Source organism: Mucor mucedo, assembly GCF_025094135.1.
Source record: "Mucor mucedo strain NRRL 3635 chromosome Unknown EV154scaffold_50, whole genome shotgun sequence".
NCBI classification, from domain to species: Eukaryota; Fungi; Mucoromycota; class Mucoromycetes; order Mucorales; family Mucoraceae; genus Mucor; species Mucor mucedo.
This window is the reverse complement of record NW_026252334.1, coordinates 120,722-143,027: the sequence shown is the minus strand read 5'-3', so window position 1 is coordinate 143,027 and position 22,306 is coordinate 120,722. Positions and strand designations below refer to the sequence as shown.

The following is a 22,306-nucleotide window of genomic DNA, read 5'->3' as shown; positions in this document are numbered from 1 at the left end:
TGCCTTAGAAATTTACAGCTTTTTTCATGTGTCTAAAACTAAAGGATGTGATTGAGGTATTCAAGCAAAGTAGCAACCTTATCGGATCAATATCCCCATTTAGTCTGACCTGCAGAATTGGGGCCCGTATGACATGTCTGGGGGGACAGGACTTAATTAAATTTTTTTTTTGGCGAAGCCAAAAAAAAAAAAAAAATGCGTTTATTTAGACAAAAGTAATTATATAAATCTATCAAGAATATCCAATGCATGTGTTTCTAGGGTTTTAGAACTTTTATTAAATGGAACATTTCTCAGGGTTTTGTTTCATTTTTTAAGAAGAGGGAGATCTACATTTATTTCTGTTATTGCGACCAGGACATGTCTCAGTATCTCCGCAAATCTGGCATGTCCGGATACGTTTGCGCTTGAAAGGATTGCTTGCAGTTTGATAAGGGACGTTGTAAGCCACCTGCAAAGGAATACGTTCCTGTTGTATGCGGGAAATATAAATTGGGCTTAAAACGTTACTTTGAATTTGTTGATTTTTTACAGGAATTCTGTTGAACGGTACAGTTGTATTGTTGGAACGTCCTGGTAGATTAATTGCTGGAGGTACAGATTGCGGAATCATGGTTTCTGAAATTACAGATCTGACTTTTTGAATAATTGTGCTATGCTTTGCTTTGGCTTTAGCAACAATTTTGTTCTCTTGACAAATGTTATAATATAGCTTTAAATGTTCTGGCGTCTTGTAAAATATAGCCACACCGTCAGCAGATGAGTTCCAACGAGAGGCGAATTGGCTCCAATTTGGCTCTGCTGATGATTGACAGTTATCGACCAGAATGTCTTCAAAGAGTGCTTTTTCTTCAGAAGTATGAACAGGAAGGATTGCATACTTGGTATGTTGCTTGCATGCGATATATTCAAATCTACTGTTGTTTGCACGCTTTGTAGACGGCAGCAGTAATAATGCTACGTCTGACAAGCATGTGTCACCAGTATTTATCAGATCGCTTGTACCCGGAGCCAAAGTATTGATCTTTTCAACACACAAGGTTTCCATCAGATCATTTGAAATAGGGCAAATGCCGAACACTTCGTCAGAACCACAAAAATCCAAGGCGTTTGGCATACATGCAGTTTGTTGCGTAGCTGAGAGATGTAAACTCGCCCGGAGTTTTTCGATTACTTGATTAAGCCAAGGGTCATAATGACCCTTATGTTCGTAGCCAAGTCTGTTAAGCGTACCGGCCTATTAAAAAATTAGTTACTGTTTTTTAGTAATGTTTTGATACAATAATTACATCAGTGTTATGTCTAAGCCTGTATTCTGTTAAAGCGCAGTCAGTCAATTCTGGTCCAGCTCCAAAAGATCCAAACTTTCTTATAATGTTCTGATGAACACCGCCTTCCAAAGAATTGGTACCACGAACACATCTATACAAGGTTAGCCCATCTCGATCCTTACCACGAACATGGTACAATGACAAATCCGGAGGATCGGACACATGCCCATCTTTCACAGCCACAAGGACATTGACTGCACTCTTCCAGGCAACCTTATCAAAGAGAGGTAATCCAGATTTTACGCATTTCAAGGAACCAAATGACAAGAATAAATTGTACAGGCCTGTATACAGAATGTGGGGAGGAGGTATAGTTCGCTTCACCCTTTTCCAAATCCAAGCAGAATTTTTTGCCATTTTTTCTTCGTAACTTGTCCCTTTGTTTGACAAAACAGCAGAGACGTTTTCTTGGTCATCAGCATCTAGTATAAACAAACAGTTTCTGAAATTTTTTACGAATTCCAGTTTTAAAGAATGCTTTGACCCGATTTTGATGGAATCCATTAGATGGAAGACATCTTTAACAACCCTAGTATAAAGCCTTGTTTCAGTCGATTCAGTGATTGAGGCAGTGAGACGATTCTTGAACTGGCCATATCCATACTCAAAGTTCGCCTTATCAATATCTTCGATATCATCTCCGAACAAAGTCCGAGCAAAGTCTAAGGCAGAGACTCTTACATTATTTTCTTCATGTTCGGCTTCGTGCCCATCACCAGTAATATCCATGTCACCATTATTTGAAACGTTTGATGGAGTAGTTGTCTTAACAATTTCTAGTTCAACATGTCTTTTGTTATCGTTGCGCAAAAGTGACTTGTGAACAGAAACCGTTTTTGGGAGGTCATTTTTAATTGATTCCAGTATAATTTCTGTTTGATGACCATCTATTGAAGGCAATACAAAACTAGTACGAACAATGTGAATAATTGACACTTGAACAATACCATTGCTTGAAAATCCAGAAGATGCTTCAACAATTCCATAACCTGCTACACCCATTGGAGACCACAAGGATAGATATTGACCTACTGTTGGTGTGCTGATCAATTCTTCGCAGATATTGTTTATAACATTATAAATCTCCAAAGAAGCCCATGCGTCAAGCGCAGCGTAATGAATTTGGCTTGAGCTGAGCTCATGGGAGTACGACCAGTCACTGATTCTTAAATCTTTAGACAGTCCCCTCCCAATCACTTCTTTACAGATGGCCGAAAGAGACAGCCTACCAGACTTCACAACCTTCTTCAGCTTGCAAAACCTTCCAAGTTCGAAAGCTCCCTCACAGTCAATGCCGAAGGAATCCTTTACTTGCTTAAAGTCCCCACCAACCTGACGTCCAATCTTCAAAATGACGGGGGATTTTAAAAAGTGAATCAGGGAGGATGGTAAAACATTCCAAGTAGGATCCAGATGTAATACCAGCACGGATGAGGCATAGGCAATCTGGACTACTGAAAGCTTTCCTTTAACATTAGTGGTGATGTTGTATGGCCACTCACAATCAAATCCTGTGACCACGGATGTTGAACAGCTTTCCAATACACCATTGGTTTCTACAAAATGAAACTTTTCGACCAGTAAAATTTTCATTTCATTTTCAATCTCGTCATATCCTCGCAAATATTGAATTTGAATGCTTTCAGGCAATTCAAGAGTTTCAGAATCTCCAGTGTTACCATCGTCCTCTCTACTGCCTCTTGAACGTACACCAACTTTCAGAGAAGGTATGACATTTTCCAAAAACTTGCGGTCACCTCGCACATTGTCCGTATAAAAAATTACAGGACTGTCGTGACCATAACCTTCATATGCTTGCATCATTTTTTGGAAGGACCACTTCAGATGCTCAAGTGATTTAGAAGGTACTAACAGCATCATTCTAATCTCTTCAAACTCGTTACAGATCGTGTACAGTGCATTGAACATATTTGTTCCATCAATACTCGCCATGTGCTTGATGATTTTAAAAGAATGATCTCCTTTCAAAACCTTTCCACCTAGAAGCATCATCTGCTTGTCCATGTAAGGCCTAAGTTTACTAATGATTGCAGTGTAAATGGTCCTTATATACGTCTGAGTAGGCGTATAACCTGCGTATCCTTTTTGGTTATCAAAAGGCGAAAACGGCTCGATAACTGTTGGCATAGTAAAGAACCGAGTAATGCTTTGATCCCCATATTTAGCCTTCAGAAAGATATTAATATTAAAATATTAAAAAGAGAGGGGGGGATTGCTACCTTCATAGCAGTGAGATATTGCAGCTCACTGCGATCGTGCTTTAATGTATGGAGCTCACGCAAAACTTTTGATATTCTTTCAGGTCCCATGGAGTTTTGGATGCATGGCCTTAAAAGATCACCCACTTGCTTCGAAACAGCACCTCTATGACTAAGATAGGCCGGAAATTCAGCCTGTAATTGAACGGGCAATTGGCGCATTATTTTGGAATCATATCCATTAAACGTACTGCCACAAATACTACTCAGACACCTGTATCTTTTTGTCAAGATGTAAAAGCATCTATTAAGTGCAACAATGGTTAATTCAATACTTCAAACTACAAAAATAGGATCACAAATTCAACTGACCTATCAAGATCAACAATGCGGCGAGCGTGGGGCTTTTTGTTAAACCCTTTGGTTTCGATAGATGAATTGCATGTTGGACAATGCAAATCGTTGATCTGATTATTCAATAACAGATGTGGAATCCATAAAAAAATATCTGGGCGATACAGATACTCTACTGGCTTCTTTTTTAATAATGCAAAAAAAGGCTGCATGGGACGAATCCAAAAAGTGCCATTATTGTATTCAGCCGGCATTGCTTCTTCTGTCAGTCGTTTTTGTACTTCTTCGAAATAGTGGTACAATACACCATTTTGAACCTCGCCCGACAAGAATTCCTGTTCATCAGTCACACTTTCATCAGCATCACCGTCATCTATTTCAGGTAGTATACGGTTGTTCAGTTCTTCTTCTTCATCCAACGTGATAAAAATATTTTGATCTTCTACAACAGGTAATTGCTCTTCACGGATGTCTGAAATATCTATTTCATTTTCTTGCATACTTGATTCCTCAACTACAGCCTATAAATTTTTGTTAATAATTTAAATATCATGCAAAAAAAAAATCCAGTTTTACCTCATCAGCCTGGCTCGAGCTTTCACCATTTTGATTGATTTTTTTCATAGTTTGAAACAAAGTGGTTTGTCGAGGGTCATCTTTTTTTTGGATAGATGGTCGACCGGCGCTATGACCTACAGAATTTTTTTTCCCAGGTGGTCTTCCTGTTCTAGCCATATTTTTAAAAGAGTTAACTGTGAAAGAAGTTTCTAAAAAAAAATTGCACTCCCTGTATATATATAAACAAAACTAATCCCCGCTATGAGATCCAAGTTTTATAAGTTATTCAATGTCAGGAAAAAGGTACAATATAAAAATAACATACTGTTCATCCCAGTTAGACACCTCAACATGTGAATGTGTGACAAAAATCTGTTCCTGTTTAGAAAATCTATCACTTTTGGTATATTTATTAAAGTAGACAAAAAGAAGATCTAACATAATAATAACATGTCTCAAATTATAGTATGTGTGTTACCCATTTCAAATTACTCTTTTATCAAAATTTTAAAATAGGTAATAGCATATCTACGTAGAATAAGACACCATACTATGCTATTGTATTTATATCGTATAAATCTTTACTGCTCAATACCATTTTAAGCTCTTCATGTCTTTCGTATTAGCCAATCAGATTCATACTTAGTGATCGGAAGAAACACTAAATCGTAAAGCTATTGGCTACTTTTCAAAATCAGGGCCAATAGAATTAAAAGTTAGTGATCGGAGTGCCCCCCAGACTTGTCAGCCAGGCCAGAATTGGATCCACTTTGGCAATTTTCGGGCTTTTATTGTTCCTTAGAAATTGCTTGCTGTCTGTCAAATTTATCAAGCTCCGGTACGATGCTACCGCCATCTTCATCCAATCAAACAATTTCATTAGGTAATGAATATTGGGTAGCAAATGTTACAAGTATAAAAATTGGGCTTGCTGCGGCACTTTTCCCTTTATTTTCAGAAAATGTCGGATATTATTGTTAAACCCATTGATCAAAGTTACGCTCAAGTTCTTTCTGATTTGGGTAGAAGATTATTTGCAGATACATTTTCAGCAGAAAATGATCCTGCTAATATCGAAGCGTTTTTAAACGATGCCTATACTTTAGAGCACCAGCAAAGAGAGTTAAATGATGCCAGCATGCACTCATTTATGGCGTTTGACAAGGATACTCCTATTGGATTTGCCCAATTAAGAGAGAACAAGGATGTCTATGATTTTGTTGGCGACAAGGAAGCTATTGAATTACAGCGTATTTACGTCGATAAAGCTTATGCAGGTAAGGGCATCGGTAAGGCTCTTTATAATGCCTGTCTTCAAAAAGCCAATGAGCTTAACAAAAAGACCATGTGGCTCGGTGTCTGGGAGTTTAACCCTGTTGCTATCAAGTTTTATGAACGCCAAGGATTCTACAAGGTCGGCTCTCATATTTTTAAGGTGGGAGAGCAAGAGGACACTGATCACGTTATGGTCAAGAAGTTATAAATGTGTGGTGCATATAGATTTTTACGCAATAAAAAGTTAAAGCTTGGTTTATTCAGCTGCAAATATTACAAATCACTTTTCCCACCAATTTTTCCTTTTTTTTTTTTAAAAAAAAAAAACTTGTTCAATGACAGAGGTACTTGCAAACATTCCAAAGTTTTCTCAATTGTCTTCAAGAGTATGGAGAGTTCTTGGTTTGAATCCGGGAAAATTCACTCTTCAAGGTAAATTGAGGTCGGAAGCGAATGACTATACTCTAACTTCTTAAAAAAAAAAAAAAAAAAATGCAGGCACAAACACGTATCTTTTAGGAGCAGGTGCACAAAAAATTCTGTTAGATTGTGGGGAAGGCAAAGCCGAATATTTGGGGCTCTTGGAAACATCTATTCAAGACACACATCCTGATGCTTATATCTCTGATATCATCATCAGTCATGGACACGGTGATCATTGGGGAGGATTGAACGATATTTTAAATTCAACTAGACTCAACCCTCATAAAAATATAAAGGTGCATAAGTTTCCTTTGCCTCTTGGGTGTCACATGGATCATTTAGATCGTTTTCCGAAGGACATTCAGGTCAATGATTTGACGGACAATCAAATATTTAAGGCACAAGACGTTACTTTAAAAGTCGTGTATACTCCAGGACATACAAAGGATCATTGCACATTTTGGTTAGATGAAGAGAAAAGTATCTTTACTGCTGACTGTGTTCTTGGGCAAGGAACTGCTGTTTTTGAAGATCTCTCGGAATACATTGATGGTCTTTCAAAATTAGTCACACTAAAACCCACTCAGCTTTATCCTGGTCATGGCCCATTGATCGAAAATGGTATCGAAAAGATCAAGGAATATATTCATCATCGTTTGGAGAGAGAAAACCAAATTATCCAGTTATTCACTAGCACAAAACACAGTTGGACACCCATGGGAATTGTTGAGGAATTGTATAAAGATTACCCTGAATCACTTCATCTACCTGCTGCCAGAGGCATTGTACTGCATTTACAAAAATTACAGAGAGATGGCAAAGTTGATACACCCGAGAAAATTGAATTTTCTTTTGAAAACTTTAGTCGAATCCTAAGCAGTCAATGGCACTGGATACAGAAGAACAGCCTATAGTTTATTTATTTATATTTAAAAATAAAATAAAAAAAGACTATTATGCTAATGCAGTCGGTAATGTTGCTAATACATCATCGGCTTTTAACATGTATACATGGATTCTTTCATTGGCAGCACAGCTCCAGAATAAAGACTTGAAGACAGCCTTATTTTTTTTACCTTCTCTAGGTAAATATTCATCCCATCTACCCAAAAATTTCACAGGTACACCGTGCATCACACGTTGTACGGTTTGTGCTGTTTTGATATGAATAATCTCTATGGTTTCTTGACCAAATCCTACTACACACCAATCATTGATGTTACTGTCTAATTGAATGAACTCTATATGCGTGGGCACTTCAGACCATTTATAGACTTGTGTAGAGAATAAAGAACCACTTAAATCAATCATATAACTTTGTTTTAAAAGCGTTGCAAAAAATAACTGAGGAGCAGCAGCTGAAGGTAAAGCCACTGGGTCAGGTGGAGCGGAAGAAGGTAATGATGTGATGACGGTTGAATAGGAAGGCGGGATAGAGTATTCAGTGGTCAAGGTTGTGGCAGGAAGTGTGTCAGGATAAAAAGGCAATTGAATAAGTGAGGTCCATTGGATAGGAGGTACAGAAAGACTGGCCGGCAGTGTTGGATATGTATTGGATGGATCGTTTTGTTCTGCTTGATATCTAACAAATAATGAAGTGGACATTGAGCTAGAGGTGGGTATAGGTGAATTGGGTGAACGAGGTGAAGCCAGTTGATGTTCATATTGTTCTCTCACCCAAGTGGTTTGATAAATTCTCTCTAAAATAGGATCGATTGGTACAGTCGTTACTTTACTATCTCTTAATTCGATGGCAGTGGCTTCACTGGCAAAGACCACCAAAATATGTCGTAGAGTACTTCTGTCATCTGCAAAAGAAATACATTTGGATTCTGTTGGAATCCAAAAGACTTTCAAGCGATAAAAGGGTCTTAATGGATGATCGCGCTTTCTTTGCCATAAAACAATTTTATCACGATGTCGGATTGCAGCAAAGACGTATGTACTTGTTTGGTAAGTTTGAATAGCCAATGCGTCTTTGGATTCGGGTAACTTGTAATACAAGCTTTGTAAAGTAATACTGTTCACCACATAATAAGGCTTTGTCAAACCCGACAATGTCAGCTGATCCACTAAAGTGACATGATTTGAGGATGGCGCCTTGTTTGTAGAACGTACAGTGGTGGGTGGAGGAGAATCTTCGGATGAATCATCGTCCCGTACTTTGCCTGATAATGAGGCTACACTTTCCCAGCATTTTAAGGTGGGCACTTCATGCGATGGATTCTTTCGGGTGTCCCAATCCAATGAAAGTACACCATAAATTAATCGTAACAATCCATCATAGGAATAACATCTCACTTGTTTATATCGACCTGCCAGGATTAAGACCACTCTACATGACTCAATGGCTGTCATGACTCTGGCCCTGATCCAGATAATGGTCTTGGGCTTGGCTTCCAAGTTTTGTAAATCCACTAATTGTATCCCGTCGTGATAACCTAATAAGAGAAACCGGTCTTCCAGCACACAGCAACATTCGTACGGTGTTGATTGCCAATTGTCAGAGCAAGAGGCAATCAGTCGAAGTTGAAGTGATGACACATTGGAGGGCTAACCAGATATTTTTTTTTTTTTTAAAAAAAAAAGGAAATGTGACAGATGGGCTAACCATAAACTTACTGGATTAATGTGTTGAATTGTTTCTTCTGCCAATCTACTCAAGACAAGATTATTGGGAAGTCGTATAGGGTGAGGAGGATATTCATCAGAGTAGGGAGGTGGTGGAGGCCCAGACAAAGAGTCTGGCCTTGTCTTTTGCAGGGTCAAAGGAACATCATTTGGCATCTTTTTTTTTTTTTTTGTAGGTTAACAGAAAGAAGAACAAAAAAAAAAGTCAATCAATTGTTCAAGCTCAGTGTTTTACACAAACAAAAAAATAAAGGGGGAAACACATTTGTTTAATTATAGATTGGCTGGCACGTTTTTTATTTTATTTTTTTATTTATTTATTATTGCCATCGGCTAGGTTTCTGTTGTTGTGTAGCTCTTTGGAAGTTTATAGGCTCTCTGTTGGCACTTGAGGCGTCTCTATCGCCTCTACCTCCACCGTTACCGCCTCTTCCACCTCTTCCACCTCTACCACGTCCTCCTCCTCCTCTGCCTCCTCTTCGGTTGGATCTGGCATCTTTAAACCTTGGGTTTTTCATGGCTAAACTTAATAAATCGGGTGGCACCACTTGACCCGATGTTTCCAGGTGTCTTACCAATTCGCCAGCAAATCTGTCTTCTTTTTGTGTGATTAATGTATACGCTGTACCTTTTTCGCCCGCACGCCCTGTACGACCCACACGATGTGTATGAGAATCAATATCACGAGCAACGTCAAAGTTAATGACGTTTTTAACAGATTTAATATCTAATCCTCGGGCAGCAACATCAGTCGAAACAAGCACTTTAACTTTGTTCGCCTTGAAATCCCGAAGCACCTTTTCACGTTCAAATTGTTGTAAATCACCATGCAAAGCAATACAATCAAACTGAGATTTCAATAAATTGGAAGATAATAAATCAACAGCGTCTTTTCTGCCAACAAAGATAATAACGCTGCCCTCTAGTATTACAATAATATAGAAAAAAAAAAGAATTCATACATACACACACACACACATACACATACATCTTTCTAATTTTTTTTTTTTTTCTCCGTTTGGAAAACTTACCTGAGCAAAATCCAGCTAATTTTCGGATAAGCCAGTCCCATTTCATTTCTTCTTCGTCAAACACTTGAACAATTTGTGTGATATCTTCATTGGCCTGTCCTGTGGTTCCAACATTGACACGAATCGGATCGGTGGTGACACTGCGTGCTAAAAATTCTATACGTTTTTGAAAAGTTGCACTGAAAAGCAACGCTTTAAAGAGGAGATCATGTAAGCATCGTCATGGTACTGTAGTTAGTAAACTAAATTTTTTTTTTTCAAAACATACTTTGTCTATCTGGTCGAATGTTATCACAAACAGATCGAACTTGAGGCTCTATAATCAATAAAGTATCAATATCATCTGTAGCATTTTTCTTTTATACCTTCTTTTTTTTTTTTACGGACCAAAACCAAGATCAAACATGCGATCTGCCTCATCGAGCACAAGATAACTAACACGTCTCAAGTTAGTAGCCTTCATCTTGATCATATCGATAAGACGACCAGGTGTTGCCACAAGTATTTCTACAGTGCCACTACGAAGGTCTTTAAATTGTTCTAATTTTGAAGCACCACCATAGACTGCAGCGACCCTATAATAAACTTTTTTCTTTAGTTTGCCGAATTACAAATAATAAATGTTGATTAAAAAAAAAATTACTTGAGCCCATAAGCCTTTGCAAACTTTCTTGTTTCTTGATAAATTTGTACAGCCAATTCGCGAGTAGGAGCCAACACCAAGCCAATAGGACCATCGCCCTTCACCAGTTCTTCCTGGTCCATAATATGAACCAACATTGGCAAGACGAACGCAGCGGTTTTACCGGATCCTGTCTTTGCAATGCCAATGATATCACGGCCTTCCAAAGCAATGGGAATAGCCTGTCTTTGAATGGCGGATGGTTCGGTATATCCTGCTTTAATAATACCGCTTAATAAATCTTCATCAAAACCGAAATGAGCAAACGATAGGCATGGTTTAGCAATACTGTGACCGGTGACATGCAGACCAAGCTCCTTTCGAATTTCCTCAACTCGTTTATCGTCTAATGCCGCAATATCCTCATGCTCCTCATAAAAATTCTTTTCGATCTCTGGGTAACTAATCGTATCGTGATCTACACGCGCTAAAGGCTCAATTTCTTTCTTTACAGGTGCAGAAGCATTGATTTCGTTGTCTGAGTCGTATCCCCCGTCCAGACGTGCATCCACTGCTGCAGCTGTGGCGTATACTTCATCGTCTGAATTAGCATTCTAAAATATAAGATGTATCAGTATAATTATATGTATATTTAGGTTTTTGTTTAATTACCTCGTCCCTCTCAGGCATGGGTTGGTTTGAGGCACCCACACTGACCCCCTTTTCCTTCATATGTCGCACATAACTTTCAAGATCATCTTCTTCCTCAATATCATCTCTACGTATCTACGTATAACTTTGATCAACATCACAAGAAAAAAAAAATATGTGTGTGTTTCTTTTACTTTAGGTTCTGCCTTTGCACTTTTGGCCTTCTCACTAATATCTGCCATGAATGCGTCCAAGGGATCTTCTTGATCCTCGTCCAGGTCTGCCTTTTTTATTATCTCTTTGGCTATTTCCGTTGTATTAGATACGAATGATAAAATAACCCACTGCCTCCCCCCGCGTCGTTTGTATAAAAAAAAAAAGAGGCTTACCGATGCCAGCACTGGCTAAAAGTTCGTCTTCATCGTCAAAGGTAGCAACGGATCGAGTCTTTTTAGAAGCATCTTCAACTAAAGTTTCCTGGGCTTTTCTTTTAGGAGCTTCAGAGGAAACTTTTTTGGAAGGAAATCCAAAACTGAATTTCTTGGGTCCACCTTTATTTTGTAACGACATTTTGCGATAAAAAAAATAAAAATAAAAATTAAGTTTTTTTTTTTTTGGGCCTAGCATAGTGACTTTAACTAGCGCCCAATCAAATCAATTTACTTTCCCCCCCCCACCCCTTTCATTTAGCTAAAAAAAAAAAGTTTTCTTTTTTACTTTGGCTCCAAAGAATTACAAAAGAGTACCTTACAGGTTGAGCTTCCTTAGGTACAGTTTTACTGCTAGCAACTGTCATGGTTAACATGGCAACGCGAAAATCAGTTTACCCCCTCATGTTTAATGACTCAAAAAATACCCACTGCTTATTATACTAACATGACCCGTCTATAGTTATTCCAAACGTAGAAACGAAAACTATGAAGGACTTTGCACATTGTCTTTTAATGGAAATGCAAGGCCAGACTCTTCTCCAGGTACATGCCATTTTTCCCAACATGACTGAGCTTGGCCTTAACTTGGACAGTGACTCCATGGCTCTCCAACCTTCTATGCAAAAACTTTTCGTTGACAAGTTGTTTTTGCCTGCTTGTAAGGTCGTTCTCCCGGAGAGCGTTTATAACCGCTGTGGAGGATCTTATGCTGAGTCTGTCTCCCGTGGGTTGTTTAAGTCACGCGCCAATAATTCAATTCCTTCAAACTCTTTGTCCGCTGTGGTGGCAATAATGCGTGAGTTGGTCCGTGAGGACCAATCCTTGGCCATGTTCCGCCATTTTCGGTTCAAAATGACATCTTTCGGGTTCAAGGCGCCTTTTGATGGTGACAATTATTCCGATATACTGCCGAACATGTTGGATTGGAGTAGATTAAGTCCCAACAAGGTCAAAGTCGACGTTGGGGTGAACTTTTTTGTTCGTGGTGCCGGGCCACTTGGTCCACTTAAATTGGTAACTTTCCTGAAGGAGGAGTTCGTAACGTTTGCTGGGGAGCTGGTGGGTGGAGACACGACGGTGTCAAAGCCTATGGACATGGGTCTTGGTCGGTTCAGAGGCCTAGAAGGCAAAAATAAATCCCCTGGTGTTGGTGAGGCCTCAAAGGTCATTTTTTACAATGACATCAAGGCACCCTTTTCCATGCAGGAACCTGGGTTTAATGGCTCTGTTGCGGATGAGTGGTCTCCGGCAAAGACTCGAAGTACCGTTTCTCACACGGATGGACATTATATGTCTAAGAGAGTAAGTCTTTGTATTATCCTTAAATATCTTGTTCTAACTTATATGTTTTTATGCAGAAACGGTATCAGAGTCGAATGTCGGAGCACCACTCCACCCAATTTACCATGCGCTTGGAGGTTCGCGTTGTGGCTGGCGACGTTGGTTTTGGTCTTTTGGCCAGCTTGGAAGGCAAAATTCGGTAAGAATTAAAGATAAATGGAAGACATAATTTAGATATTGACTTTTATTTTTTTTCTTTAGTGCATTGTATGACATGGGTGCCTTTGTTCACGTGCAAAACGTTGCATACTTTGCCTACGCTGACCACATTTTGCGGTACACGTATCAAGTAATTACGTCCAATTGTGATAGTCTGCAACTGCATGATGTTTCTGGTCTGGCCTTGGCCGTTTTTTTCATGAACAGTCTGTTCCACCCTGGGAACGCTTCTTCCACGTGCTCCAAGAACTTTGTGAAAGATTACCGTTGTAGCCAGAACCGTCTGTGCTTCCTGCCAGGATCTTTTTCGTTTGATAACAATCGTATTAAATTTAACCATTCGTTTGACCTGACCAGAATGAGAAAGATGTTTCCTGGTAACAAAATTATACGCACTATGACCATAGATGGTGACCGCGTTCTGGACGACTTGGAAAGAATGGCTGCCGCGGAGGATGTGAATCCCGCCGAAATCAATTCTATGCATGAAATGGCACTTAACAACACGGTAAGCTACACGGCTTCTCTGGGCCCATTGACCTTCCCTCTTTCTTTGCGTTTTTCGAGCGTTCGTGCCAAAAAGTATGGTGTTCCGGCAACTTGGTTTGTCAAACCAAGTTGTCCCAATGTATGACGTGGGAAATGCGAATACGGTCCGCTACGCCGAAAAGACTCGTCAACTTTTTCATCAGCTATGGTCTTGGCCCGGAATCCGCTGTCCGCTTTTTGGAATTGTTCTTCGAGGAGTTTTTTTTTTTTTCTCTGGCTCCCGTGCTGTGTTCCTGGAGCTGTACTTAAATATTGATATCAGTTGGAGATCCCTTCGACATTTCCATTGTGTCCTCCTGGCGGCATCGGTGTATATTCTCGAATATGTGCCGATGTCGTGCCCTACCAAGATGTTCCGTCGTACATCGCCAACAACCATCGCATCGAGAAAAGTATCTTGGTTCTTAGAACCAAAGGACGTTTCGGTACTACGCTTGGTTTATCCTTCATTTTGATTACATGCTTCTTCTTTTTTTTAATAAAATATATATATTTTTTTTTTTGCTTTGTGCCTTTTGATTTTCCTCTTTTTTTTTTTTGATTTTATAATTATGGGGCGGGAATAAGTCGAGTTTAAAAAGCCTTGTTTTGCTCCAGTTGTAAAGCTTCTTCTTCTTCAAAAAAAAAAAAAAAAATGATGCAAGTGGGACTTTGTAAAGAGTGTCGCTTTTTGATTGTCATTATTCTTCTATACATCTAAAAATTTTACATTTATTCAAGCCATAGAATAGTTGCAACTCTTTTAGAAATCAAAAAAACGTCTGGTTTCCCCCCCCCCATCGAAAGTCGGTCATTTAAAAAATAAACTATAAATTAAACAATGAGTGGGGTATGCAACCTGTTGTTCTGTTCCCCACCCCCCCTTTTTTTAAAAAAAAAAAATTCAATGAATGTGTTGGTATATGATGATCTCGGTGCTTCTCCTAATTCCGTTAAACACACAGTCAACACATTAAAGGCCTTGTTAGGTCATGCCTATGACATTATACAAATCGATCGTACGGTACTTCAATCGGAACCTTGGGAGGTCCATTGTGCCATGCTCGTCATGCCGGGAGGAAGAGACATGCCTTATTGTCAAGCTCTTGATGGAGCACCCAATACCCGTATACGAAACTTTGTCGGAGGTGGGGGTATCTATTTAGGCATTTGTGCTGGTGCCTATTATGGCTCACAACACATCGAATTTGAAAAGGGTCGCGCATTCATGGAAATCATTCAGTCTCGTGAATTAGGCTTTTATCCGGGTCTCTCTCGAGGAACAACCTATCCTGGATTTATTTACAATAGTGAAAGTGGAGCTCAATCCGTCACTGTGGTGTTGGAAGGACCTGAAGATTTGCCACGAGAGATCAACATGTATTATAATGGGGGTGGGTATTTTGTGGAACCTGAGAAATATGAAAATGTCACGGTCCTGGGTCGATACAAGACACCCAGTGTACTTTGTAAAGAACCGAAAGGTCCTGCTGCTATCGTTCAATGTAAAGTGGGGAAAGGAAATGCGATTTTAATTGGAACACATCCAGAGTACGATATTTCATCACAAGATATGTTGCTCACGGATGACAATGTCAGTGTTACACTAAAAAGCATTGTTCATGATTTGATCTTATCAGAGAAAGACCGAAGATCTTTCCTGGCTTCTCTATTTGCTCGTATTGGGCTCCATGTACGGATGCATGAAGAACCGGTGGTACCCCATGTGACACCACTTTATTTAGCAGGCTTGACAAAGGAATGGGTACAAAAACCTGTTTCTCACTTGTTGCGAATTTCGGATCCCATCACACATTTACTTGAGGACAAACATGATATCTTTCATATGTCTACTATCGAAGATCCACCGAGTGAAAAAGTTAAATTGCTCAATGTATGTCGATTAAAAGAAGAAAAGCCTTCCTTGGTTGAAATCATTTATCCACGATCCATCGATGCAAAAGAACCCATCTACCCATCACTATCACATACACCTTGTTTCGATATGAAGGTCTATTTTCAACATTTGGTTCAAAAACGAACGCTTGAATGGGGAGGAGGTGCGTGGTTAAGATTTGGAAATGGTATTCTGTATGCTCAAGTCATGGAGAGTACCCAATCTTTGATGGACAAGTAAAGTATAAAAGACGTTCTCTTGATTCAATGTATTGATGTCTACCTTTCTTCTTCTTCTTCTTCTCACTTGCGCGCGCGCGTCATAGAAATTTTAAGTTCTCGCAAGCTTTACCGTCGGGTTTTATAACACTTGCAACCAACCAGATTGCAGGTAGAGGGAGAGGTAGAAATGGTTGGATATCTCAGTCAGGTGCACTTCAATTTAGTTTTATTATGAGACACCACATCAAGTTACGACATGCTTCTGTGGTATTTATTCAGTATATGATTGCATTGGCCGTTGTGGAAAGTATAAGAGAAAGGTCTGGTGGGTATGAAAATATTCCACTCAGGTTGAAATGGCCCAATGATATATATGTAGAAACAAAGGATGGACTCAAGAAAGTAGGAGGGTTACTTATCAATTCAACTTTTGTGGATGATGAATTTGTCCTGGTCATTGGTATATACATGTAGTCTATAGATGGAAAGCCTTCCTAGATGGTCTAATCGTGTTATTTTGACAATATTTAGGCTGCGGTATTAATTTGTCGAATCGTGAGCCCACTGTATCGATCAATGATGTGATTGAGACACATGGCTTGAGTAGACTCTCTGTAGAAGATGTTTTAGCAGGCATCCTTGTGAAATTTGAAATCTATTATACCGAATTTTGTGAAAAGGGAATGGGAGCTTGGTTTCTAAACAAATATTATGAACGTTGGTTACACAGGTAAAAAAAAATGAAGGAGACAGATAAAAATTCTGTGTAGTCAATCCAATCTTTTTAACACATTTTTTTTTTTTTTGGGTTAGTGATGCTGTGGTTACTTTGACAACGCATAATAATGAAAGTGTCAAGATTATCGGCATCACGTCAGATTATGGTATGCTTAAAGTAGAGAGTTTGGATCGACGGGGGAAAATCTACGGTCTTTTACCAGATGGAAATAGCTTTGACATGATGAATGGGCTTTTAGTGCAAAAGAAATAAAAATTCAAAAATGTCATTTAATTTGTACTTGTTTTTTTTTTTACTCTCTTTTCCTACTTTTTTCTCTTACATATCGACGACAGCATCTATATAACAGTTCCTCTGCCTCTTTTTTTTTTAAAACATAAAAAGTGTGTGAGAAATTTTATTCATCATATAAACAAAACGAAGATTATGTCAGATCATATAAACAAACCCAAGTTTACATCAGTATCAGCTCATTCATAATAAAATGGACGCGTATTACCTCTTATTCCAACAAGATGTTAGGCATGTATTCATAACCAGTGATATGTAAATAAATAAAAAAAAATTTAGTATCAACATCACCTCTCGTCTACGATGAAGCTATAGAATAAACCGCGTTCAAAAGCCAAATAATCCTTCCGCCCTCATTTTAGCCCAAAGAGATTTCATGCATCTAGGGTGGTACGAGGGCTGATCGCTAGTCAAAAAAAAAAAGGTTTAAATGATGCTGTTTTTTTTTTCTGACACTCCTCCCTTCCTTTACCATCTAATCAAGCAAGAACAAGATGAGATACGAAGAAAACTATAAAACCATTCCAGAAAGCAGAGAAGCTCACGCAGCCGAATTAAAAAATATATATGAAATCATCAAGATGCGACCTTGTTGGGGATATGAAGACCCAGACAACTATCATAAACGCTTTTTATTCCTCGTTTTATATCGAGCTGATAGACAAACCCTTGTAGCAAACAACCAAAGTAGCGGTGAAAACAGGATGGGTTTCAAAAAACCCACTGCTGTAAGTACAGTAAGAAGCTCCAAAGCAACACCCGTAAGAAGCCCAAAAGCAGTAGTATACACAAAAGCTGAAAAGCAAAAAACTGTCAAGTGTATGAAACGCTCTCCAAAGGAGGAAAGAGATGCCTGTGTATGTCCTAAAAAACGTATCATGGAGGAGGAGGAGGAAGAAGAACCTTCAAGTACATCTTACCGTAAATATAAAAGAAGTAACACATCTGGACAAAGTCCATCTTTTAAAAGGGCTAAACTTGATTCCGATGATGTCGCAATCAAGTATGCTGTAAGCAAGCTCCATGTTTAAACACATGGGAAAGTTAATATGAAAAAGGATGAACCACTAGCATCTCTTCTGTTATGAGTTTGATTCTTTTTCTATTATTATTACTATTATTAAAGAATGTACCTTCATTTGTATGAGTACACTTTTTTTTTAAAAAAAAAAAAAAAGAAAAAAAAATTGTTACTGTTTGTATAAACAATTATGTCAAAATGTTGAGATAAATATTTAAATCATCACGTAATAAGGAACTCTGTGCAAAAAAAAAAAAAAAAAAAGTCGCACATACAGCGTAGACTCTTTTTGCACCATCTCCCATATCAAGACCCATTTATAAGTCATTGAAAGATGATGTTGAGCTTGTGCTTTTTGAGACTTGGTAGCTGGTGTTATCTTACTTAGATAGTCTTATTTTTTACTGTGCTGCAGTAAAGCCGCACTACAGAAGGTAAAACGCTCTTCTTGGGAGAAGCGTACCGCGCAGCTAAAAAAGAGAGAGAGAGAGAATAGTTCTCAATTATGCCATGAATATAAATATGTGTAAAAAAAAAAAAAGAAGATTTACATTGAATTTTGCGCAGGTCAATCTCAAGACATTATATATAATGTACTTTTGTGCTCTGTGAAACTCTATCTAGTTCACCTTTTTGAACACACCAGATGATCGTTTTTAAATAAGGAGGGTGAAAATTAAACCAAGGGATAACATGACTTTTTACCTATCTTGAGGCCCATTTATTAAATTGTTTCAGGCTTTTATGGAACAAACCATTACAAGGAACTTTTTTACTCCCTTTTTTTTTTTCTGCAGATACCGCTGAAATAAAAAATAAAAATGGATGACTTTATATGTCATACCACAGAAAATGATTCTAAAAAAAATAAAAGATGATTCTCCTGTCAATAGAAGCATTGGGGGGTAGACTAACAGCCGAGTTGCTGTCTTAGGGGGGGGGGGGTTCTAGAAACACTACAAAAAAAAAAAAAGTATTTAGTTCTAAATTTTTTTTATCGTACGACACGCACATACAATTTCACACACACACAGGTCTTGTGAAAAGCGCAGTAAAAACATATTTATAAACTGTTTAGTTATTAATAAACTAAAATTAAGAGCTTTTTGATATATCATGTCTTTTTTATTATTTCGTAAAACCCAAAAAAAAAAAAAAAAAAAAAATTGATAATGCACAGCCTCATCCCATTCGACTTATTAATAGATGACACTTGTTTGTTTTTGTGTTTTTTTAATAAATGAGTAATTTTATCGGATGAGCACAGCATGTTATGCATGAAACAATGCATCCTATATAAAAAAAAAATACAGCCGCACGCCTTATTATACCGGTTTGATGATGATGGGTCGTAATTGTACATGCCATTTCTCTTTGGATGTGATACAGTCGAATTTAACAGTCAGCCATTGTCACACACACACGTACATTTACATTCATGCAAAAAGAAAAAGAGAAAGAGAGATACGCGTACACTTATTTATTTTTAAAGAGTGATATGTACAACTTCAACTGGAACAAGATCTGACTTTCGAGATCTTTTAGCTTTTGTTGGATGCCTACCAAAGAAACGTTTTGAAGAACCCAATTTTTTCAAGGTAGATTCATCTTCGTCACTACTTGAGGTATCTTCACTTTCAATGACGATAGCGTTATAATCCTCGTCCATGTAGGTTTGACTTTGATCATCGTCCAAGAGTTCAATGACAGAACGTTTCAACAATGAAGGAAACCAATGGTATTCGACATCGGATTCTGATTCTTCCCCTAAATCGTCGTCTTCCTCTTCTTCTGATTCCATGAGCGTAAAGAAATCAAATGGAGTTAAACGATCTTCGTCCAAGATCTGATAGCGACTGGTGGAAGGTAAAGTGTCAGTCGCTTCCCTTTCGGTGATTTCACGTACAACTAAGGAATCACTGTGGCTTCCGCCTCGGGTGGTGGTCGTCGTGGTGGTGGTGTAACCTCCAACCGTCGTAGATGTTTGTTCAAAAGAGGAATAATGATAGCTCATATCTATTTTAGTTGTGTTATTTTTTTACAAAGAGAGAGAGAGATGTATATATAAAAAAAAAGATTGTTTCTGAACCAGAGTTAGTGCATGGGGAAAAAAAAAAAGACTAGCAAAAAGTCCGGAACCAATATTTTTTTTTTATTTGACGTCATGCAAGAATTGACAATTCATTGTCATTGACTTGTGTGTGTAACCACAGAAAAAAAAAAGGGTGGATAGCAATTCGATTTGGAATGGTAAGTGAGTAGGGCGAAATGATTAAACGCCCAGTAGGAGAGGGGGGGAGTTTATACAATTTTTTTTTGTTTCCGTTGATCGAGGAGGCAAGTGCATAAGCAATTCAAAAAAAAAGGGGGGGGGGAGAGAGTATAATACACTCTATTAAAAAAAGGTGAATTATACACCCTAGTTCTGCATTTGTCTGAAATAGTCCAAGACAGTTCTTTTGTAATTATAGTCATCAAACTATCTAAGCCGAGCTTATTTCCACCCAACAACAACAAAAAGAGGTCATTCCCCAATTAAACTCCTGCGCCAAACTCTCTTTTTTTTTTTTGTAGGATTAGTATAAGAATTGGGAGTGTTGCATTTTTTCCTTAAATTTTTTTTTGCAGTCGCCTTTTTCCTAAACAGCATGTCGGAAACTATTCAAAAAAGATAAAAAAAAAAAAAAATCTCCTTGGTGATGATCCCAATAGATGCATTTCTCCCTTTTAAGTCCCACAAAGCACTACTGCAATGCTCATTTTACGGTTTGTTTGTAATTTGCAGAAGAGGGGGGGTTTAAAATAGTTTTTTTTTTTTTTTTGTTGTCACTTCTTAATCAAAATAAAAAAAAAGAGACTAGACTTTTAATAGAAGGTAGTTACACATAAAAGAGGGTTGCACGGATCACGGAATAAATTGGGGTTTTTTTTCTTATATTAGGAAACTCCGGGAAAATCCAGAGTAAGGATCGCCCAAACGGAAAGAGAGAGAAGGATACAATTGATATAAAAAAGAGAGAGTGTGAGTTTATTATTTTTTAATAGGGATAAATGAAAAAAGTAGGATCAGATTAGGAAAAGAAGAAATAGTATAATAATAACTGTGATGTTTGTATACATATGTAGGGACATATATATAATTAGGGTATGGGGGGGGGCTTTTTTTTGTTTTTTTTTTTTAAATAAAAGTGTATAGTAAATACAAAAATAAAAAAAAAAAAAATTAATTGATTCTACCAATGGGTAAAGTAAAGTAAGAAGATTCTTTGGTCAATAAACCTGACAGGGCATTATACCAAGCAATGAAAGCGGTAATGACACCCAAGGCACCACCGGCCACTTGACAAGGAATGGATTCGTTGAGCTTACCAGCAGTCAACATAATAAAGGTGATGAACAAGAAAAAGAAGAGTGAAATAAGACCGACATTGGAACGATGAGAAGCAATCAACATGATACCAGTGAAAATCGTCCAACCTAACAAGTAATAACCCAATGATTTTTCCAAAATGGCAGTGTCGCCTTTGTAACTACCAGTGATATTGGCACCAGGAATAAAGATCATACCAAAGGACAACCAGAAACCACCATAGGAAGAGAAGGCAGTAGCACCAAATGTGTTACCTGTCTTGAACTCCCACATACCAGCCAAGAGCTACATAATAATAAATATGAGTTTAGTATATATATATATTTAAAATGTCTTTTTTTGTCAGTAAAAAGGTACCTGAACAAGACCACCATAGAAAAAGGCAAGGCCAGTAACGACACCATGAGGACTGGTGGCAGGTAAACCGGCACCAGCATTATGAAGTGACAAGACAAAGGTGGTCAAAGCGAAACCACAAAGACCCAAGGGACCAGGGTTAGCAATGGTGGGAGCAGCTACAATAGGAGGAGGTGAGCTGTGAGTAACTTGGTACTTGGATTCAACATCTTGGTGTTCAGACATATTAGAAGTTATTAATTGGGAACTGATATAAAATAATAAAGATAATAAAAAAAGAAATGTGGGGAATGGAAATTATGAACTATTTATACTAAAATATTTTTTTTTTTGATGCGCGAGTGGAGAATCAATTATTTTGGTTGGTTACCCATAGGGAGAGAGCACAACTTTATATTTTTGTACAATGTGGGAATTTTTGAAAGAAATCCTCCCCCCTCTCCCCTTTGGAGAAGTAATGTTTCCTCCTAAATCTGTAAGTGACAACAAATCGGGTCATTTGATTGGATAACACTTTGGACGGAGGCACTACCATAAGTGGTTCCCCTCCCGACCTATTTGGGATATTTCAAGTCCATTCGAATATAGTATTATATTAAACAACCAGTCAGCTTCCGTGTGAATGGTTCTTGTTTTTATTATGATGGGAAAAAATGCTTATATAATAAACAATACAGAAAAAAAGGACAAAAAAAATTAGTGCTTCAGATCTAGATCCAATGTCAACAAAAGATAACCGCGGACGTATTCCCTTGTCTGGTTTAAAATTACTTAAAATCAAGCTTTTATTATTTCAATAGTTTTTGACAATAGTTTTTCAAAAAAAAAAAGAACGGGGTTTGTGTGACCTCAACAA

At 38.0% G+C, this 22,306-nt stretch overlaps 9 protein-coding genes across 9 annotated transcripts; 4 read left to right on the top strand and 5 right to left on the bottom strand.

Moving 5' to 3' along the window:
* Positions 1–5,408: 5,408 nt before the first annotated feature.
* On the top strand, positions 5,409–6,015 carry EV154DRAFT_510315 (acyl-CoA N-acyltransferase). The gene has a single exon (XM_051601694.1). It carries the CDS (start codon positions 5,424–5,426, stop codon positions 5,943–5,945), a length of 522 nt encoding a protein of 173 aa, XP_051457241.1. The 5' UTR covers positions 5,409–5,423; the 3' UTR covers positions 5,946–6,015.
* A 69-nt stretch (positions 6,016–6,084) lies between these two features.
* On the top strand, positions 6,085–6,984 carry EV154DRAFT_391873 (beta-lactamase-like protein 2-like protein; the record flags this gene model as incomplete). The annotated part of the gene is made up of 2 exons (XM_051595124.1): positions 6,085–6,169; positions 6,236–6,984. Coding segments are annotated over 2 exons (834 nt in total), but the record flags the coding sequence as incomplete, so codon positions are not given.
* Positions 6,985–7,114: 130 nt separating this feature from the next.
* On the bottom strand, positions 7,115–8,518 carry EV154DRAFT_421495 (uncharacterized protein; the record flags this gene model as incomplete). Its single annotated transcript, XM_051596027.1, has 1 exon — positions 7,115–8,518. The coding sequence occupies one exon, from the start codon at positions 8,516–8,518 to the stop codon at positions 7,115–7,117; it is 1,404 nt and encodes a 467-aa protein (XP_051457239.1).
* A 546-nt stretch (positions 8,519–9,064) lies between these two features.
* Positions 9,065–11,671, bottom strand: EV154DRAFT_510310 (P-loop containing nucleoside triphosphate hydrolase protein). Its single transcript, XM_051601693.1, has 8 exons — positions 11,485–11,671; positions 11,290–11,399; positions 11,117–11,230; positions 10,466–11,058; positions 10,210–10,397; positions 10,091–10,138; positions 9,823–10,014; positions 9,065–9,713 (listed from the first exon to the last, which is right to left on the bottom strand). The coding sequence occupies exons 1-8, from the start codon at positions 11,663–11,665 to the stop codon at positions 9,112–9,114; spliced, it is 2,028 nt and encodes a 675-aa protein (XP_051457238.1). The 5' UTR covers positions 11,666–11,671; the 3' UTR covers positions 9,065–9,111.
* A 419-nt stretch (positions 11,672–12,090) lies between these two features.
* On the top strand, positions 12,091–14,030 carry EV154DRAFT_481811 (uncharacterized protein; the record flags this gene model as incomplete). Its single annotated transcript, XM_051598420.1, has 4 exons — positions 12,091–12,828; positions 12,885–13,006; positions 13,069–13,534; positions 13,815–14,030. The coding sequence occupies 4 exons, from the start codon at positions 12,091–12,093 to the stop codon at positions 14,028–14,030; spliced, it is 1,542 nt and encodes a 513-aa protein (XP_051457237.1).
* A 593-nt stretch (positions 14,031–14,623) lies between these two features.
* Positions 14,624–16,663, top strand: EV154DRAFT_421492 (biotin-protein ligase; the record flags this gene model as incomplete). The annotated part of the gene is made up of 5 exons (XM_051596026.1): positions 14,624–15,687; positions 15,777–15,862; positions 15,989–16,132; positions 16,204–16,366; positions 16,486–16,663. 5 exons carry the CDS (start codon positions 14,624–14,626, stop codon positions 16,661–16,663), a joined length of 1,635 nt encoding a protein of 544 aa, XP_051457236.1.
* A 282-nt stretch (positions 16,664–16,945) lies between these two features.
* Positions 16,946–17,868, bottom strand: EV154DRAFT_242701 (uncharacterized protein). Its single transcript, XM_051594555.1, has 2 exons — positions 17,175–17,868; positions 16,946–17,108 (listed from the first exon to the last, which is right to left on the bottom strand). Exon 1 carries the CDS (start codon positions 17,580–17,582, stop codon positions 17,322–17,324), a length of 261 nt encoding a protein of 86 aa, XP_051457235.1. The 5' UTR covers positions 17,583–17,868; the 3' UTR covers positions 16,946–17,108; positions 17,175–17,321.
* A 1,002-nt stretch (positions 17,869–18,870) lies between these two features.
* EV154DRAFT_510281 (uncharacterized protein) lies at positions 18,871–19,839 on the bottom strand. The gene has a single exon (XM_051601692.1). It carries the CDS (start codon positions 19,735–19,737, stop codon positions 19,210–19,212), a length of 528 nt encoding a protein of 175 aa, XP_051457234.1. The 5' UTR covers positions 19,738–19,839; the 3' UTR covers positions 18,871–19,209.
* An 885-nt stretch (positions 19,840–20,724) lies between these two features.
* Positions 20,725–21,802, bottom strand: EV154DRAFT_510280 (GPR1/FUN34/yaaH family-domain-containing protein). Its single transcript, XM_051601691.1, has 2 exons — positions 21,451–21,802; positions 20,725–21,378 (listed from the first exon to the last, which is right to left on the bottom strand). The coding sequence occupies exons 1-2, from the start codon at positions 21,673–21,675 to the stop codon at positions 20,947–20,949; spliced, it is 657 nt and encodes a 218-aa protein (XP_051457233.1). The 5' UTR covers positions 21,676–21,802; the 3' UTR covers positions 20,725–20,946.
* Between the last annotated feature and the right edge of the window lie 504 nt (positions 21,803–22,306).

Excerpts from the sequence above, each read along its gene's own strand:
- EV154DRAFT_510280 (XM_051601691.1), bottom strand. The coding sequence starts at position 21,675 with ATGTCTGAACACCAAGATGTTGAATCCAAGTACCAAGTTACTCACAGC. Across the intron at positions 21,379-21,450 it reads TCTATGGTGGTCTTGTTCAG|CTCTTGGCTGGTATGTGGGA; the intron begins GTACCTTTTTAC and ends ATTATTATGTAG.
- EV154DRAFT_510310 (XM_051601693.1), bottom strand. The coding sequence starts at position 11,665 with ATGTCGTTACAAAATAAAGGTGGACCCAAGAAATTCAGTTTTGGATTT. Across the intron at positions 10,139-10,209 it reads CATGTTTGATCTTGGTTTTG|AGCCTCAAGTTCGATCTGTT; the intron begins GTCCGTAAAAAA and ends TATTGATTATAG. Across the intron at positions 9,714-9,822 it reads ATTAGCTGGATTTTGCTCAG|AGGGCAGCGTTATTATCTTT; the intron begins GTAAGTTTTCCA and ends TTGTAATACTAG.
- EV154DRAFT_510281 (XM_051601692.1), bottom strand. The coding sequence starts at position 19,737 with ATGAGCTATCATTATTCCTCTTTTGAACAAACATCTACGACGGTTGGA.
- EV154DRAFT_242701 (XM_051594555.1), bottom strand. The coding sequence starts at position 17,582 with ATGATACGTTTTTTAGGACATACACAGGCATCTCTTTCCTCCTTTGGA.
- EV154DRAFT_510315 (XM_051601694.1), top strand. The coding sequence starts at position 5,424 with ATGTCGGATATTATTGTTAAACCCATTGATCAAAGTTACGCTCAAGTT.